The sequence below is a fragment of the Muscardinus avellanarius genome (genome assembly GCF_963383645.1).
Source record: "Muscardinus avellanarius genome assembly, chromosome: 11".
NCBI lineage: Eukaryota > Metazoa > Chordata > Mammalia > Rodentia > Gliridae > Muscardinus > Muscardinus avellanarius.
In genome coordinates, this window is record NC_137797.1 from 6225449 (window position 1) to 6244211 (window position 18763).

The window sequence follows — 18763 nt, forward strand, 5'->3', positions numbered from 1 at the left end:
AAGAAGAAGAGGGGGGAGGGGGAGGGGGGAGAGGAGGCCCACCATCAAGGAAACATTGCTTCCCCCAACTCCTGAGCAACCAGCCATTTGTCCCGATGGTTCTCGAACAAGAGATGACAGAGGACACATAATGGGGCGTGGGGAAGGCTCAACCTGGAGGCCGGCTGAGCCCTCAGCCCGCGGGTCTGGGAGTCGCCATGTCTCACCCAACGCCCACAGCCTGGGGACAGTGGCGACCTGCCGGGTCTCGCACTGGGCGGCAGGGGAGCCGAGGTAAACCTGGGCCGTCCAGCCCCGGGCTGAAGCTTCCGCTTCACCCTGCTCTGCCTCGTCACATCGTGGTGTTTTCTGATTTATCCCGAGTGGGAGTCGCTGCTGTATCCCTGGCACCTCACAGGGCGCACAGCAAGGCAGGTGCAGCGGCTCCCACAGACATTCCGTGGACGTCCCGCCACCTGCCGCCTTGCCGGTGCTCACCCTGCCAGCGCGCCCGCTCGGAGCGGCTGCCTCTGCCCAGGACATCCCCAAGCCCGGCACACGCGGCGGGCTCCCTCCGCTCACCCCGGCAGAGCACTGCCTGCCCCTGGGCTCCTGGGCCCCGTCTGTGCGTCCAGGGCCTGGCGCCTCCTCGCGAAGGCAGGGCCCGGGCTTTCCTCGCCATTGCTCCCTGGCCCAGCTGGTCCAAGCGCTCAGTGGACGCTGGCTGCATAAACAATCAGGTGTAAACGAGGGCACTCGGGCGGGGCTGCAGCAAGTGGAAGCGCAGACGGGGCAGGTGTTCAGAAGCCCACGGTGAGAGGGCCCGAAGCTGCGTCCCAGGGCCCTTCCGGGGGAATGGTAGCGCTGGCTAATTTTAGACTGTGTTGAGCCAGACAGGCATTTAAAAATTTATGAGTATCTACTAAATGAATCAAAAACAAGAATGTAGAATTTCCAAACCAGTAGAGGGGAAAAAAAGAAACTTCAATCAATCCACAAGAAGGCGGGGGTGCGGGGGACAGAGAGCACACAGGAATGGCAGAAATGGACACGTTTTATATACTAGGAAACACCAAATATTTGTTGTTATTATTCAAATGCACAAATCTTTAGCAAGGTCCTCCTGTACAGGAAGGACAGCGGTCTAGTGCTGGAGGTCCCTCGGCTGAGTGAGACGGACTTCAATCACGCTACAGAGGGCACGCCAAGCGATCGGGGGAGCTGGCACACCTCCCAGCAATCAGAGCTGTTAGCACAGAGCAAGCCCCTTTTCACCTTGGCCCCCAGGGAGCTCAGGCCCCAGTCTCCCACTTACAGAGCCCGTGTACCCCTGGGTGTTGGTATTCTGGGTCCTCCCTCCAAACTGCTCTAATGTGTTTTTCTAATCCATCATCAATACTCTATTATTTACTATCTCAAATGCATTGACACAAGATGGAATCTGAATAAGCAAGAGAAAACCTCAAATGAATGACAGTGTACACAAAATAAAACCATGAGGAGCCTGCAGAGCCCGGCCTTTCAGAGACGCAGCCCTACCTCGTTTAAACATTTAGAAAAAAATGTTTAAGTCAGACACATTTTGAGTGATGGTCTTCTTTAAAAGAGAAAAGAAACAGCACTGCAGAACATGCTGGAAATATACTCACACACACTCACGCTCACACACACACTCACACACTCACACACACACACACATGCTCACACTCTCACACACTCTCACACACACACACACACACTCACACACTCTCACACTCCAGTGAGTCTCATTTCACTCCCAAAGCCATTCTGTTGTAAATAGATAATTAGCACTTAAGCACACCTTTCAAGGGGTTTATGCATTAACATGAAAATACTATAATTATGGCTGGCCAAAATCACCTGACTACAACTTAGAATTCCAGATTTTTCATCTTTATTAAAAGTTAATTTTCTCCCTTTTAGGCCCTAAAATACAATTTAGCTTTGTGAGGAATTTTCTGATAAAGAATATAGGAAAAATATTTTTTAATGAATACAACACTCTGCTGTGCTAGTCCTCCCTTTCTTAAGCTGGGCAGCGATGGATCTGTCCCTGCAGCCGCTCTGCGTCTGAGGCGCGCCGGCCACCAAGGCGGCGCAGGACCAGACTCCAAACACTCCGGCCAACCAGTGTGTTTCCGAGTGGTGGGTGCCGACGTGACATGAAGTCAGTCCCTTGTTAAAAAGAACAATATCAGTCTTGAACCTTTGCAGAAGGAAAACGTCGTATTTTATTTCTGAGGAAGTCTGAATCGGGCCACTGTATCCAACAGATGAGGAAATGGACCAGAATCCATTCTAAGTCTCCTGTACATGGTCAGTGAGAATTACTGTTAGCTTTAAAAAAAAAAAAAAGAAGTTGGTTGAATTTGTTTTTTACTTGAAGTGACCACATCACAGACTAAGTCTTTTCTTTTCCCTTTTTCTTTCTTTCTTTTTTTTTTTTTTTTTTTTTTGATACTGGGGTGGAACCCAGAGGCTTTCTACCTCTGAGCCATACTCCCAGACCTTTTTTATATTTTATTTGGAAACAGGGTCTCACTAAGTTGCTGAGAGCCTCACTAAGTAGCTGAGGCTGGCTTTGAACCTGTGTGATCCTCCTGTCTCAGCCTCCCAAACGCAGGGATTACAAGCGTGCGCCACCACGCCCGGCTTTTTTCCCTTTTTCTTAACAGATTGTTGTTGGGTGGCCTTGTGCCGGGCCACCGGGCCCTGTGGGCACCAGATCACAAGCCCGCCTCCCCGTCCCCATCCCTTCCATTGGTGAATGGCGTGGATTTCACCTGTAGACAGCCGTGCTGCTCCTGTGCCGGCCACCTGCAGGTGTGGTGAGCTGCCTGGCCTCTTGGTATCACCTGCCCGGCTCCCTGAGGCCCCTGTCTTCACACCCACCCAGCCTCCAGGGAGGTCTCCAGAGCCCCGAGTCCGGCCCTGTCCCCCATGACCAGCCCGGCGGAAGTCCTGGGTCTCTCCGCACCCCCAGACTCACTGGACCGTTCGCATCAGCAACAGGCCCCTCAGGGAGCCTTCCCCAGCCCGTGTCAACAAGCCCCGCCCCTCTCGGCCACCTCGCCCCGCTCACTGATCGGGTTCACTGATGGGCTCCCTAACAGGCCAACCTGTCTGCCTGGTCGGACACTTTGCACCATGTCACTGAAGCTCCAGCACCCCCAGGGATGGCGGCAGACCCCCAAGCCACGCGTTGACGGAGCTGAGTGCGGTCCCTTCCTGTCCCCAACGCCCAGCGGAGAGGCAGGCGCTCTGCTAACCCAGGCTGGGGGCTCCAGGCCACGAGGTGTGTGGACCGCAGCGCAGCCCACCCCCCCAGTGCAGTGGATACACGACGTCCTGCTGGAATGAGGTGGACACGCAGGCGGAGAAGGGAGACCGCCTGGCTAATGAGGGCCCAGGAGTAGCCCCGGGGCCCTGACTTCCAGGGCTCCAGGCCTGACACAGGTCAGGGTGAGGCCATTACTACCTGCAGCCCAGCCAGAGAACTTGCTGAATCTTACGCAGTTTGAGTGAGCTGGCGGTGGCTTCATTTTCCCATCTCTATCATTTGCTTATGTCATATGCAGATGGCGGCCACACCCAGTGAGCCGGGATCCAGGCAGGGCCTCTGGCTGGACCGCTGGCAGCAGCATCAGACTGCACCTGCCCCCCGGTCTGAGCTGCTGCTACCCCAGCTGTGGCTGTCCCAGGAAAACTTCTGTCCCACTCGGCCCCATCCACTGGCTCCGCATGGCGCAGGAGACCGTAGTGACGTCCTGTGGGCAGCTGCCTGGGGATGCCCGCCTTCTCTAGGTGTGCCCCAGGTGGTCACAGGCGAAATGAAATAAAATAAAGCACTGAGGCAAAGGGAGAGACTTCCACAGATGGAGGGGCAGGGAGCCAGGAACTTGGAGCCCCTCCAATGTACTGGGATGCTGGCCTCACCCCTAGGAGAGAGGGGCAGGGAGAGCAGCAGAGACAGACACCCTGGGGTGGGGTGGGGGAGAGTGCCTTCAGGGGTGCCAGCCTCTAACTTGGGAGGCTGAGACAGGAGGATCACAGTTTAAAGGCCAGCCTTGGCAATTTAGCAAGACTCTCTACAACTTAGCAAGACCCTGTTTCAAATTTTAAAATATAAAAGGGCCGGGTGTAGCTCAGAGGTACAGTGGCCCTGGGTTCAATTCCCAGTAAAAATTAAAAAATTAAAGTCAGAGCCTCAGCCAGGCACCGTGGCACATGCCTATAATCCCAGTGTTGGGAGGCTGAGACAGGACTTGGGAACTGAGACAGGAGAATTGCAGATCGGAGGTCTCCGCAACTTCATGAGACCGTCAGCAATTTAACAAGACCCTGTTTCAGAATATAAAATAAAAAAGGGCTGGGAGTTTAGTTCAGAGGCAGAACATCCCTGGGATTAATATGCAGTAGCAAAAATATTTACCTCCAATAATCCTAACTTCAGTGCCTGTGGGGAGGGCCAGGCCCGGCCTGCTCCTTTCTGACCCCCCTGCCCACCTGAGGCCCCAGGAGTTGAACCGCAGATAATCAACAGAACACATCCCATTTCCAGTCTAACCCTGCATCCTCAGGCCGTCCGCACAAGTGAGTCAGGAAGCAAAGAAACCGCCCGCAGATGAATTCTCCATTTCCCCGTCTCTCCCTTCCTCCCTCGCAGATTTTAATTAAGGGTTTACTTGCAAAAGACCTAGCTCTATTTGACTAAATCCTTGGACCCCTTTTATATTGTCTTATATCTCGTTCTATGCTAGGGCGCCAGGAAAAAGTTAATTATAACTTCTAAATACTCCATTAAGGGCCCTCGTCTTCCTCCCCTGCCTGCTTAATTAACTGGTTCGCCGTGGGCCCTACAGACCTCACCCTGCTGGATTCAACAAATGCTGGCCAAGCACCCCTGGGTCCCGGGCTGGGCTGGGCTCTGAGGACCTGCCAGGACCCAGGTGTGGTGTCCGCAGGACGGCAGGTGGCATGGTGAGCAGAGGCCAGCGGGGTCAGAGGCCAGCAGGGTCAGAGTATCCACAATCAGCCGGTGGGGCCAGGGCGGGGCGGCTCCACCCAGAAGGGCCCCAGGCGCCACCGTGAGGTGGGTTGGAGGCCTGGGTGGTCAGTTCCAGGCAGAAAGAGTCTGAAATCCTGCTGGACACTGGGAGGAAGTGTCTCGTGGGCCACGTGGCTGATACCCAGCTGCAGAGAGAGAGGGAACTGAACCTCGGTCACCTCGGGGTAAGAGCGAGAGCTAGGGTCACCTGGGACAGGCAGAGAGGTCGGAGGGTGGCACCCAGAAGGAGCCCGGCCTGTGGGTAAGCGGAGAATAAAGAGAGGAGGAGGTGAAAGAGGGGCCTGGAGTGGACAGCGTGGTCGGGGACAGAGACCCACTGGTGGGAGGGGCTTGGGGACAAGGACCTAGCCTCCGCAGCCTCCGGGCTGTCCTTCTGTCCTGAGGACATGCAGGGCTGAGGCTGGGAAGCCCAGGACTGGAGGAAGGAGGCACAGGCTGCCAGTGTCCCAGGAGGCCACCCCAGCACCTGCCAGCCACAGACCGGAGCTTTCTGGCACCTCGCCAATCCCAGCCTGTGAACTGACAGTCATCACGGGCATGCCTGTCACTCAGACAGCAGAGAATCCAGGCTGGAGCTTGCCTTGGGGAAGGTGTGGGTGGTGTCCGGGCCTCCAGGTTGGTGCTGTCTGCACAGCCGCCCACGGCAACCTCTCCTCCGGCCCTAGCATCCCTGGCCTCCAGGGGGAGCCACCTGTCCACCCAGAATCCCAACCTCGTGGATGGGGTCCAGATGCCTGCTGGCCTCACCCTTGAGACCCTGACTCAGCGCACACTCCCTGGGTCTTCTCAGATTGCCCCCAGCTCCAGGTTGTGGCCGCCGTGGCTCACGGGGGTCTACATCACAGCCCTGTCTCCCTGGGGCCCCACACACTGCGGTCCACCCAGACACAGTGACTGGCCACAGCCCGGGCTGTGCCCCTCCCTCTGCCTGGGGCTCCTGGGACGGAGCTGGGCCTCGAGGAGGTGGAGGATCAGCTGAGGAGGCAGGGACAGAGCTGTGAGCTCTGTGGCAGGCCTGAACTCAGCCCTTGAGCCCTGTCTGCCTGCCTAGCGCAGAACGCACGAGCACAGCCCGCGAGCACCTGGCTGCCTGTGACCACGGCGTCCTCAGCGTGGAGGAGCAGGAAGCTCCAGCGCATCCCCTGCCTGTTGTCAGCAATCTCTGCTTCTCCTCTGTGGTCTAGAGCGGGAGAATGCTTGGCCATTTCTTAGCTGCTTCCAGGAATGGCTGCGGATCCAGCTTATATTTCAGTTTCCTGACTGTATGAGGGGTCTTTATCAGTATTACTATTATTACTATTACTCTTATTGGTGCTAGGATTAAACCCAGGGGCATTCTACCTCTGAGCTATGCCCCAGCCCTTCTTACTTTTTATTTTGAAACAGGGTCCCAGTCATTTGCTGAGGGTCTAAGTTGCTGGGGCTGGCCTTGAACCCGTCTCAGCCTCCCAAGTATTGGGATTGCAAGCATGCACCGCCACGCTCAACTCCTTATTAATTTTTTAACCTCCTCTTGTCTGCTTGAGGTGACCCTGGAATATAATTTTAAATACTTTTCATATGATCAACAGATGGGGAAGAAGCCACCCCTGGGTTTCAAATATGACTTTTCATAGCGAGGTGGGGGACAGAGCCCAGGGAAGGGCTCTGAGGATATGGTTGCTAGATATCAGAACTGACCTTAGGTCAGCACTGCCCCTAACCCTCCCGGGTCACACTGCCACAGACACCAGAGAGGCCATTTCCTTCAGAAAAAAAGGCACTTTGCTACTTTTGATTCTCCCAGAGTGATACACACTGCCTTGGAAAATCAGAGGAGAGAGAGAGAGAGATAGAAAATAAGCCATAAAAAATAAAGTAATTCTGCAGGATCCCACCACCCCAGTAGCAGTTCTGGAACATTCTGCAGCCTCTGCCCTTGCTGCGACTCTGACTTGGCAGTTGAGAGTGGCCTTCGGGAAACATTCCCAAGTCACCCCCCCCAAACCTTCCCGCAGCCTCCATCACATTGAGAAGCAACTCTGACCCTGACCCTGAACCCCAGGACCTGTGCACACAGCGCCCGCCTCCTGCCAGACTCCGCTCCCTCTCTCCTGTGGTCTCTGCAGCCACAGGGCCGCTGCCAGCATGCTCCCCAGGCCCACAGGAGGCCGCCTCATGCTCGCCCTTGGGTGGCCGGCCACCCGTGGCTACCCAGTTAGGCACTGCTCAGCCTCCACATCCCAGCTCGGTCACCAGCAGGCGCCGGCCACTCTCTCGAAGAGTTCTCCCGGCTCTGTGTGCGTGGCAAATGCCAGCTCACAGCAGCCGCAATAACACAGCACTTTACAGTTTACGAAGCTTGACCACCTCCTCCACCCCAACAGAGCCACCAGCCAGTGGCTCTTGGAGGGGGGCAAGACACAGGGAGCCGGGCCACTCCCCTTGCAATGAGGTCTCGGCTCGCCCCATCACCCCAGCAGGAAGCAGACCCAGGGTGCCCAGACCCAGAGAGCCAAGTCCACGCCCTGGCTGCCAATCACAGAGGCTTCAGCAGGATGAGAGCCAAAGAACAGACAGGAGCCAAGAGCCTGGCAGAGAGGCCTCTGCCCGGGTTGGAGCCCTGTGACGGTCCGTGAGTTTCTTCACGTCTCTGGGCCTTGGTTTCCTACGCTGTAGAATGGACAGGATAATAGCTCCTGACTCACTCCGTCATCAGGAGGATTAAACATGCTCATGATCTGCCGGGCGTGGTGGCGCACGCTTGTAATCCCCGCGCTCGGGAGGCAGAGACAGGAGGATCGCGCAGGTTCGAAGTCAGCCGCGCGCTGGTTTAGGACACCCTGTTTCCAAATTTTAAAAAAAAATGTAAAAATAGGTCTGGGAGTGTAGCCCAGAAGTAGAAGGGCTTCCAAGAACCCCAGTACCACCAAAAAAAAAAATTATATATATATATATATATATATATATATATATATGCTCACTATACACACCTGGGGCATAGAACAGGGCCTGGCACGTATCAAATGCTCAATAAACACTGGTTTATACACAAACACGCCTGGCCAGATGTATCTAACGAGGACACAGTCTGCGCCTCGGCCATGACCACCCAGGGGTCTGAACTGCTGGCCCTAGACGTTTGGTCTTTTTGTGTGTGTGTGGGTCTGGGGATGAAACTCAGGGGCATTCAACCCCAAGCCACACTCCCTGTCTTATTTTTTATTCTTCATTTTGAAACAGGGCTGGGTCTCTTTTTATATAATGCATGAGTCCCCAAAGGCCAGCTGTCAATGACTTGTATCAAACTGTGGCTATTTCTTGTGTGTAAATGTGTGCATACATATGTGCATACGTGTGTGTGTTTGTCTGTGTGTTACTGGGGAGTGATCCTAGGGGAATTCTAACTCCAGACCACATCCCCAGCCCTATTTTATTTATTTGTTTGTTTGTTTGTTTGTTTGTTTGTTTATTGGTGGTACTGGGGTTCCTGGAAGCCCTTCTACCTCCGGGCTACACTCCCAGACCTATTTTATATTTTTATTTGGAAACAGGGTCTCTTACGCCAGCGCAGCTGGCTTCGAACCTGCGTGATCCTCCTGTCTCCGCCTCCCAAGCGCGGGGATTACAAGCGTGCCCACCACGCCCGGCTTTGTTTTTGTATTTTAACACAGGGTCTCTAAGTTACGAGTGCTGCTGGCTCCAAACCCGCCATCCTCCTGTATCAGCCTCCCAAGTACAGCTATTGCGCATGTGCGCCACCACGTCCGGCTGCGGCAGCTGTCCCTGACAATCACTCACCTGCAAACGCCTTGGCGCTCCATCAAGGACGAGAGGAATCTCCTCCTTTCTCAGCCCGGAGCCCACCCCAACTTCGGCAGCAGCCCTGACACCCACAAACAACTCCAGGCAGCAACGGGGAGAGGCCTGGGAACGGGAGCGTTTGTAAAAGGAAGACCCCTGGTACGTCCACTCTTCACCCTTAACAACCCCAGCTAGTAAAAACTCCCCCCAACTCCACATGCGAATGGTGAAGAAGGTCTCCCCCCGAGTTCCCAGGGTGCGCCGTCCGTCTCAGTGCGCTGGCACTCCAGGCTGCGGCCCTGCGCAGACGCCTCGCCAGCAGTCACGGCCGGCCCGCCGTGCCGGTCACACCCTCCACATCCGGTTGCTTCAGCTGAGACATCTCAATCTCCCGACCAGAGCCCGGTACAAGCGGCCTCAGCTGCCCCCTTGCTGAGATTCCTCCTTCCCTGCACAAACTTCCAATTTCCCAGCCAAGGTCCAGGCTCAAAATCAACTTCCCAGAGAAGCCTTCTCCCACCACTCTGGAGAAAGCAGTACTGAGTCCGCCCGCTGGACGCCACGGCCCGCGGTCCCCACGCCCAGGCACCTGCCGTGTCGTGGTCAGGCTGGACCCTTAAACACCTCTGCTCTCTTCTGTCAAACGAGGCAGCAAAGACAACACAGACGGCGATGGCCAAGTCCAGCGTGACACAGGTGGGAAGAGCCTGCCACGCCATGCCCGGTGCAGCTGCTTGACCCCAGCTGCCTGCCAAGTGGAGCCATACATCTTATGAAACCCATGCAGTTGGGATAAGAAACCACCGGGCGTGGTGGCACACGCTTGTGATCCCAGTACTTGGGAGGCTGAGACAGGAGGATCACAGGTTCAAAGCCAGCCTCAGCTATTTAGTGGGATCCTCTGTAACTTAGTGAGACTCTGTTTCCGAATAAAATATAAAATAGGTCGGGGGTGTAGTCTGGAGGTAGAAGGCCCTGGGATACCATCCCCAGTACCACAAAAAAAGAAAGAAAGAAAGAAAGAAAGAAAGAAAGAAAGAAAGAAAGAAAGAAAGAAAGAAATGATGTGGGCAAAGGTCATTTGCCCTGCTGGGAGGCAGCCCCCAGCCAGGCTGCATGGCACGGCCAGGTGAGCACCAGGGACGGCTGCCACCCGCCGCACAGGCCTCTCCCACCCCAGCCTCCACACGATTCAGCCCAAACAGGGCTCTGGATTAGAACTTCCTGTATAGCCGGGCGTGGTGGCGCACGCTTATAATCCCAGCATTCGGGAGGCTGAGACAGGAGGATCGCGGCTCATGGACAGCCTCAGCTACTTAGTGAGGCTCTTTGCAACTCGGTGAGTCTCTGTTTCAGAATAAAGAATAAAGAATAGGGCTGGGGTGTCGCTCCAAGGTAGAATGCCTCTGGGTTCCATCCCAGTACAAAAAAAAAAAAAAAAAAACAACTTCCTGTCTGAAAAAAATCAATATTTAAAGCATGGAGCCTGCCAAGTAGAGAAGGCCGTGCCTGTAAATATTTGTCTTCACTGACAGAGCCGGGCCTCCCGCTTACTCCTGGGCGCTCAGCTCCCAGTAGGCCGCCCTGGGGAGGAAAAGGACCGTCTGGCGGCCACAGGGGCTGCGCATGGAGGTGGGTCAGCCCCGTGCCCACGTCTGCACCACAGCAGGCCCGAATGCCAGGCTTCCCTGGGAGCCAGCCATCTGTCCCCCCGTACAGACAGAGACGCCTCACAGCACCATTCCTCTAGTTGCCTGGACAAGCGAATTCTCCCAGGGCCCACCCGATTTCTTTCCTACTTATTTTGGAAGAAAAAGAAAAAACACAAAGACAAAACCCTGGGGGTGTGCTTGGAAACCATCACCCACCATCGCCCACCACGAGGGACGGTGTTCTGTTCCTATGCCAACAGCTGCGGGGTGGGGGGGCACATCCAGCCCCCCTGAGGCTGCGGCGCCCCCACCGGTGGCTGAGCTGGTTCAGACACACGCCAGCTGAGGACGGACCCAGTTCAGCACTGCCAGCCACTCGCTCGTTCACCCTCTTAGATATCCATTCATCCATTCATCTTATTTACCTACCTGTGCCAAGCCCCGGGGGCCAGTTGCACGGGGGGGGGGGGGGCAAATGAACATACACAAATCCCGTTGGGAGGGGGGTCTCCCCAGTCAAAAATAAACCTCATAAACAAACGAGAAGCCACAGCAGGTCAGGTGCTGGTGGGGACCTGGTCAAGAGGTTCCGCGAGGCTCCCGGGAGGGCGGGCAGGCAGAGGCCGGGGCAGCCGCGGGCCCCCAGGCCCAGCACCCGGCCACGCCCACCCGGCCACGCCCACCCGGCCACGCCCACCCGGCCACGCCCACCCGGCCACACCTACCTAGCCACTCGTTGAACTTCTTGACCTCGCTCGGGAGCCCCAGCTCCGTGAAGTCCCCGGCGTGGATGAGCACGTCGCCGTAGGGCATCTGGATGGGGTCGGTCCTCGAGTGGGTGTCGGAGACGCACACGAAGCGCGTGTAGCCAGGTGGCTTGGGGGCATCATGGGGCACGGGGTCCACCCTGCGGGGAGAGGGGATGCTGCGGGTCACGGAGCCGCGGACCTGTGAGCCTCCCCAGCTGCTCCAAACCCAAGCAGCCTTCCCCACCCTCCGGCTCGTTAAGGCTTCCTCCGTGCAAGATTAACAGCAGAAACCTGTCTCGGACGCCTATATACATCTGTCTATATTTACACTGTGTGTGTGTGTGTGTGTGTGTGTGTGTGTGTGTGTGTGTGTGGTGCTGGGGATTGAACCCAGGGGCGTTCAACCTCCAAGCTACACCCTCAGCCCCTTTTATTTTTCCTTTTGAAACCGTCTAAGTTGCTAAAGGCCTCACTAAGTTGTTGAGGCTGGTCTCGAACCTGTGATCCTTCTGTCCCAGCTTCCCAAGTCCTGGGATTATAGGTGTGCACCACCATGCCTGGCCATCTGTCTATATTTAGACATAAGAGTCAGATTTTTTCACCCCCTAAAAACCAGTCTCCACCCGTGGGGGTACCACTGCCCCCACTGAGGAGGTGTGGACTGAAGTCTACGGTCCAGCCTAAAGGACTGAGCTAGTGCTGAGCCCAGTACACAGGGCTCCGAGGACAGCAGTGTGGGGAGGGAGGACTTCATGGGAATACGTGAAATAAAGGTTCCCAGAGGCAGGCGGCCATTTCTCCAGACTAGGAGAGAGGGTGGTTGTTTCCTGACCCACAGCCTTCCAGGGTCCGGTGAGACAACCCCCTGGAATCAGAAGACCAGACTCCCGGCCCAGCTGGCCGCCAGCCACTTAGATGTGACCTTCAGCAGAACACACCACCTGAATTTGCACGTCTGTAAAATGGAGCTGCCTCCCCAGGTAAAAACACCCAGAAAATTAAAAGGAGCAGCTCAGACAGACCCGCGGGCCTGAGAAGCCCACCGTGGCCCTCTTGTTTACAGACGAGGACGCTGAGATCCACCCAGAGCAGTGAGTGGCCCCGGGCCTCTGGTGCATGCTCGTGGACGCGGCCGGGGACCCCGCTCCGGCTCCCAGCCCACTCGCCGCCTCCCCAGCCGAGTAGCTGTGCTCGCTTAAAAACAACGCGATGACATTTCAACGAGCAGATCTCTCCAAATGAGTATGCCGCTCGAGGAGTTGTGTTTAAATCTAATTATGCGGCAAACCCAAAGCGGTACCATATCAGTTACATAAATACTTTTAAAGACATCTTTCTAATTATCCTTTTTTTTTCAGACAATATACTTCGAAGAAATTTAATTAACACCTTATGAGAGACGTGGGTTCGGCATGCTAATGTACAGGGAGCATTAGCTCACCAGATCTGCCGCAGGTAAAGGCGCCATGCCAGCCCCTCCCGTCACGACGCCACCACGGGAGGCAGGGGCCCCTTTCTGGGGGTGTTAAGGCCAGGTAGACTCTCAGTGGGATGGAGACCAGGAAAACCCCCAGTGAGTCCCAGGATGGCCGGTCAGGGCGTGCTGGGCTCTTCCTCCCCTCGACGTCCGTTCACTCATTCACCAGCGTAACACATCCTGAACCCATCCCACTGCGCCCGCCCTCAGCTCAGCGGGGGCCACGGGAACAGCCCAGGCTGGGTCACCGCCCACCAGGAGCCCACCTGCTGATGGCAGATACAGACATGGCCAGACAGTGACCATGCAGCCAGCTTCGACAGGCAGCAGAGGGGATCTAGTTAGAGGAAGCCCTAACCTGGTCTGGGTCCTTCTGGAAGCTTCCAGCAGGAGGCAGTGCCCGAGCTGGTCTGAAGGCTAAAACTCTCTCCCAGTAATTCCCACCTCTCCTCTTGGCCTCTGCGACCCCTAGATACCTCATCCCCAGTCCGGGTACCACAGGTAGCTCCACCTGCACACACTGCCCTCTTGGCACAGCTGATTGGACAGAGGGCAGCCAATCACTACTGGGCTACCTGCCTGGCACAGGAACTCTTAACTCAAGCGAGCCAATCAAATCCATTCTTCCTCCTCCTCCTCCTCCTCCTCCTCCTCCTCCTCCTCCCTCTTTCTCTCTCTCTCTCTCTCTTTCTCTCCCCCTCCCTCCATCTCTCTCTGTAAAGACTCCAGACACCACAAAGTGACAAAGACCAAGTCAAAGAGGCCAGGTTAGACCAGAGTGGAGACGCGGGGGGCAGATGCCTCCCAGAGCCTGTCGGAGCCCCAGCGGTCTCCCCTGAGAGGCCTCCCTGGCGGAGGGTCCCTGCGGGCTCTCCCTGGCTGGGCCTGCTTCTGGAGCCAGAGCTCTTTAATTAACTCTGCCTTATTTCCCTGCACCCCGAGGCTTCTGAGCACAGTGGAGATGCGAGCCTAACAATCCCCAGAGAAAAAATAAAGACTCATTTCCCACTCAGTCCTCCGGCTGTTTGCATTATAACAAACGTTCAACCTTGAGATAATAACAGTACTGGTCCTGATGATTCCACACACCAGGAACTCACCGTGCGCTGAGCACCTGACGGGCAGCCGCTTCTTGGCCCTCAAAATGACCACGTAAACAGCACGTGGAGAAGGCCCTGCAAACAGAGGCCCAGCAAGGCTGGCTTAGCCACACCTCAGCCACGGAAGCTCTGAGGCTGAGCTGTGGTTGCTGCTGCTGCTGCTGCTGCTGCTGCTGCTGCTGCTGCTGCTGCTGCTGCTGCTGCTGTTTTTGGGGACTGAAGCCAGAGGCATTCTACCTCTGAGCCACACTCCTGGCCCTCTTTTATTTTTTATTTTGAAACAAGGTCTCGCTACGTTGCTGAGGGTCTTGTAAAGTCGCTGAGGCTGCCTGCAAACCTGCGATCCTCCTGTCTCAGCCTCCCAAGTACTAGGACTACAGGTGTGCAGCACCAGGCCCAGCTAGAGTTGAAATTTGAAGCCTGTTTTGGGTTCTGGAACACACAGCAGACTGGACTATTTCCAGGATCTACTTCATTTCCTTCCATCCATCAATCCGTGGGCAGATGCTTACTGGGGACTCCAAAATGACAGACACCTGCTAGGTGTGATGCGGGCACCTGCAGAGAGACCACCCACAGAGGCCACCACGGGGAGCTCCCGGGGACTGCTGTGCTGGAAGTGAGGGAAAGAGCCAGGGTGATAACGGAGAAAGGGTCTATGAGGGAGCATCCCTGACTCCTCGATTTGGTTTTTCCTGAGCTACACCCGAACGTGGACTTCCTAGCTAAGGGCTGGAGAAGTAAACTCCTTATCTTGCGCAAACCCTCTGGTGCCGTTTGAGTCACAGCAGCTCTGTGGACTATGCAACTGGAGTCAGAAGAGCAAGTCCCCTGTCCAGAGTTCCAGATAATAAGCCAAAGAATCGGATTTGAAGCCAGGGGCGGTGGCCCACACCTGTAATCCCAAGACTTGGGAGGCTGAGACAGGAGGATTGCAGGTGCGAGGCCAGCCTCAGCAACTTAGTAAGACCCTGTTACTAAGGTGTAGCTGGGAGGTAGAATGCCCCTGGGTTCAACCCCCAGTACCACACAGATAAAATAATAATAATAATAATAATAATTAATAATTAATAATAATGTGAACCCAGTCTTCACAACAAGAATTTGGGCATTTAACCTCAATACGCTGTAACAAGGGGAAAACAAGCAAAATGGTTATTTCCCAGTGACATGCTGCAGGAACCAGACAGAAGGTATAGAAACACATGTTCCTTCTTGGAGCCAAACCCAGCGTCCCGGAGGCTTCTGCCTGCTGGAGCAGCTCAGAGAAACCCGCACCAGCTCTCCCCAGCCACACGCCGCTCCTCCCACGGGAATGGGGGTGGCAGGCGCCGTGGGAAACGGGCAGCGAGCCCTCCCACTGCCCAGTGTCCAGTGTCGGGCCTGCCCTGCACCGTGGCCTTGTCAACGCCCACTCCCTCCAATCTAGCCTGCAGGGCGTGGCTGAGCCCAACTGACCCTCACAGCTCAGAGCCCTGATGCAGACGCCCCACCCTGCCCACCCCTGTCCCGGGCCATCGCCCCCTGGCGGTACAGTTCTGGCATGCAGCGCCCACACAGGCATCAAAAGTAAAGGCTGTGGTCCATTATCCCTGAAGGTCGGAGGTCCCACCACACGTCCAGCCACGTGACGGGGCCTCAGCCACGCTGCTTTAGAATTTTGCAAAGAGGGGAACGGAGGCCCCAGTGCAGCTGGCTGCATATCACACAGCCCGCACCCTGACTCCCTGCTCGGTGCTCCTCCCACCGAGTCACTGGCTGCAAGGCGGCCGGTGACTCTGCCCTCGGCAACCTTGGGCCCGAGCTTGCTCCCGCCCCGGGCCTTGTTCTCCCATCTGAGGCTTGAGGCAGGCAGCCCCGCGCTGGCAGAGGCAGAGGCGCGGGGAGATAGGCCCACACAGGAGCATGCAAACTCAGGCCAGCGCGGGCCCGGGAGGGACGCAGAGCGCTCAGTGCTGAAGCCCAAAGGCCCGTGACCTGCTCCCAGGACAGGCTGGAAGAGCCTTCCCGGGGAAACGACCCTGACTGAGCGAGGGCTGCAGAAGCATCAGGGCAGAGAGCTGGAGAAGCCAAGGGAGCGGGATGTGCAAAGGCCAGAAGCACGAGGAAATGTTCTGGAGACTACAGCGCCCGCTGCGTCTGTGGCCCCTGGGAGAGTGAGATGTGTGCGCCCCTCCCTGTCCCCACCCCACCCGGCTCATGCTGAGCTCCCACCTTCTACAGACTGGGGTGCCACACGGTGCTGGGTGGGCTCCCCAGGCCCCCTCCCTGGCCTCAGTTTCCTCCTCTGCAGTGAGGGGATCATCGTGCCAAGACACATGGAGAAGGCCCCAAACAAGGCCTCCTCCCTGCCTGGCTCCCTGCCCCTCTCCCAGCTCTGAGGGGCGCAGACAGCTTCAAAGCGGCAGCCCACACGGCCACCACGAGTCCAGCCAAAGGCCCAGGAGGGCCGCGACTGTGTCCGGAGTGGAGCTCCGCTCTGCGCGCCTGGGCGGCAGGTGTCCAGGTAGCCCCGTCCCTCCACCCTCACTCCCCTGCCCCCTGACCGCCTGCCCTCGCCCAGCCACCGGGCAGAAGGGCTGGTTGCTGGAAAGTACCCCCGAGGCCCCACAGGGCTCCTCGGCCAGGGTGGGGGGCTCCAGCCCGCAGCCCAGGGCCCAGCGCGGAGGCTCATAGCTCACAGAGCGGCGGCCTCGCTACCAGCGGGGTCTCTGGGGCACCCGCATAAATCACATGGTTCAATCAGAGGCCATGTTTGGACTGTCACTGTTGTTATTAAATATAATTTGTGGGTTTACTAAATAAGGCCCCCTCACTCTCTCACCCTGGAGACAAAGCCCAGGGCGACGATAAATCACATGTGGGAAAGTGGCTGGCACCATCCCCGCCTCTCCCCAGGAGGAGCAGCCGTGGAAACCCGCGGGCCACCTCCAGCGCGGAACGAGGACCAGGACCGGGCGAGCAACAGCGGCCCCCAGACCCCGCCCATCCCGCTCCACCCAGCTCAGGGCCAGGCCGTGTCCCCAAGCCACCGCTGGGCGCATGCCCAGGGCCCTGCCCAGACCCCAGGGGCCGCCGAGCCCCGTGGAACCTGGCTCTGTGTGGGCAGGCACTGTCTCCAGTCGTGCGTCCTGAGCATGGGGCCCGGCTTGGGACAATGCTGGACATTTGCTACCTGCGACCCCCGCTCGATGCAGATTCACCTATTTTACCTCTGGGGATTACTCTGAGCCACACTTGGTGGCTGGGGAAACTGAGGCACAGAGAGGCATGAACCCACCCAGGAGGGCTAGTTTATGGCCCAAGTTCCTAACCAGCAGCTACTTGGCAGCTCGTTAACATCCCCGGTGGATGAGAGAATGAATGAAGGGCCCCCCACTGCCCGCGGGTGAGTAGGGTGTCACCCTCATTCCCCTGGCCACGCACTGGCCGCCCTTCCTCAGGACAGTCTGACCGCAGGGGCCTGTGGTGCCCCCTGCCAGGCACACCCTCCTCCATCCAGCCAGGGTTCTCAGATCTGCCTCCCCAGCCACTCCAGCCCCGCCCTGCAGCTCCCACACCCCTTCCCAGGCTGCTCCTCTTCCTCTAGCCCCTGACTTCTCCAGGGGCTCTTCTCAGACCCCCTGGATCTGGCAGCAGCCTCCTTGGCCCTCCTCCCCGTCTCCTCTGTTTCCCTGGCTCTGTTCTCAGATGGGGATCTCCCTGGGAGCCAGCCCGGCCCAGCTCTCCAGGAGTCAGCCTAGGCCCCGGCCCTCAGAGGCGGGCGGCACGCGCCCACTCTACCTGCTCCCAAAGCCCGCTGGACAGCCCCGCTTCCAGGGACTCTGGCATGGCCTCTCGGGCCAGCCTAGCTGGAGGACTGATCCATCAACAGAAGTCCCAGCACCAGGGAGGTGTCCCTCCTGTAGGCCTCAAGGACCAGAGACCTACAGAGCAGTATGCGGAGACCCAGGGCCTCCAGCCTTCCCAAATCCACCAATCTGCCCCCCTGAAAAAATGGAGCAACTGCCTACCCAAATAGACATCTACAGAAAATACAGGAGACTGCGCATCGTGCCCGCTGGTGCTCCTGAGGCTGGGAGCCGCCCCAGCCCGGCACCTGCCGCCTTCCAGAGCCTTCCTCCGATGAATGGCCTCCTGCACCCACCCTTAGCAAGGGCCAGGGCCTGAGGGAAACCATGCAAGAGTACCCACCACACCAAGCCAAGGTCGGCACCCACAGCTCCTTCTCCGAGTGGTCCTCATGCCAACTTCTCGTCTCCCCTCTGGACAGCAGCTGGAGCCCCACACGAACGCGCCCCCCAGATGGCGGCTACACCCTAGAGGAGGCTTGGGGCCTTAGCCCACGGGCTGCCTGACAAAGACGCGGCCCCACGGCTCCAGAGGGTGCCCATCACAGCTCTGACCTCCCTGAGCTGCCACTGGGGAGCCATCGGTCTCCCTCCTCTGCAAGGCCTTGGATGTGACCTAAGACACTGGACAGACCCATGAAGCCAAGCAGAGGAGCAACGGAGCTCTCTGGCAGAGGTCCTGCATCCCCCCATCACAAGCAAAAGATGCTGAGCGCGGAGAGAGGCCTGGACCACAGGCGGGCAGCGGGGTGCAAGGCCAGCTCGGGCGTGTGCCAGCTGTGTGGGCCTCGATGGGACCCCTCACCTCCATGGGTCCCTGGTTTCTCACCAGGTTAAGGGCTGATGGGAGGAGGAGCTACAGGAGTGCCAGTTCAGCCACCTCCAACCCATGCTGCTCGTACCTCTGGGACCTCAGGAGAAACCCAGGGAGGGACCCAGGTCCCAGGGCAGCGTTCAGTGCTGCTCAAAGAGGACTCCCAAACTGTGTGCTCCCAGCCTCGCTGCTGGGCGTCTCAGCATTTGCCATTTGAGCCCAAAGGGCACAGCAAGCCCCCCAGCCCTTGGTAAGGCATCTCTGAACTC

The 18763-nt window shown here is 57.4% G+C and overlaps 1 protein-coding gene across 1 annotated transcript in view; it reads right to left on the bottom strand.

Moving 5' to 3' along the window:
- The window catches only part of MPPED1 (metallophosphoesterase domain containing 1), a gene marked incomplete at both ends in the record, with an annotated part of 66999 nt that overhangs the window by 47515 nt on the left and 721 nt on the right, over nt 1–18763 (bottom strand). Inside the window, one exon of the mRNA XM_080706227.1 lies at nt 11225–11410. Coding sequence (XP_080562353.1) covers nt 11225–11410 — 186 coding nt within the window. The remainder of the gene's footprint in view (nt 1–11224; nt 11411–18763) is intronic.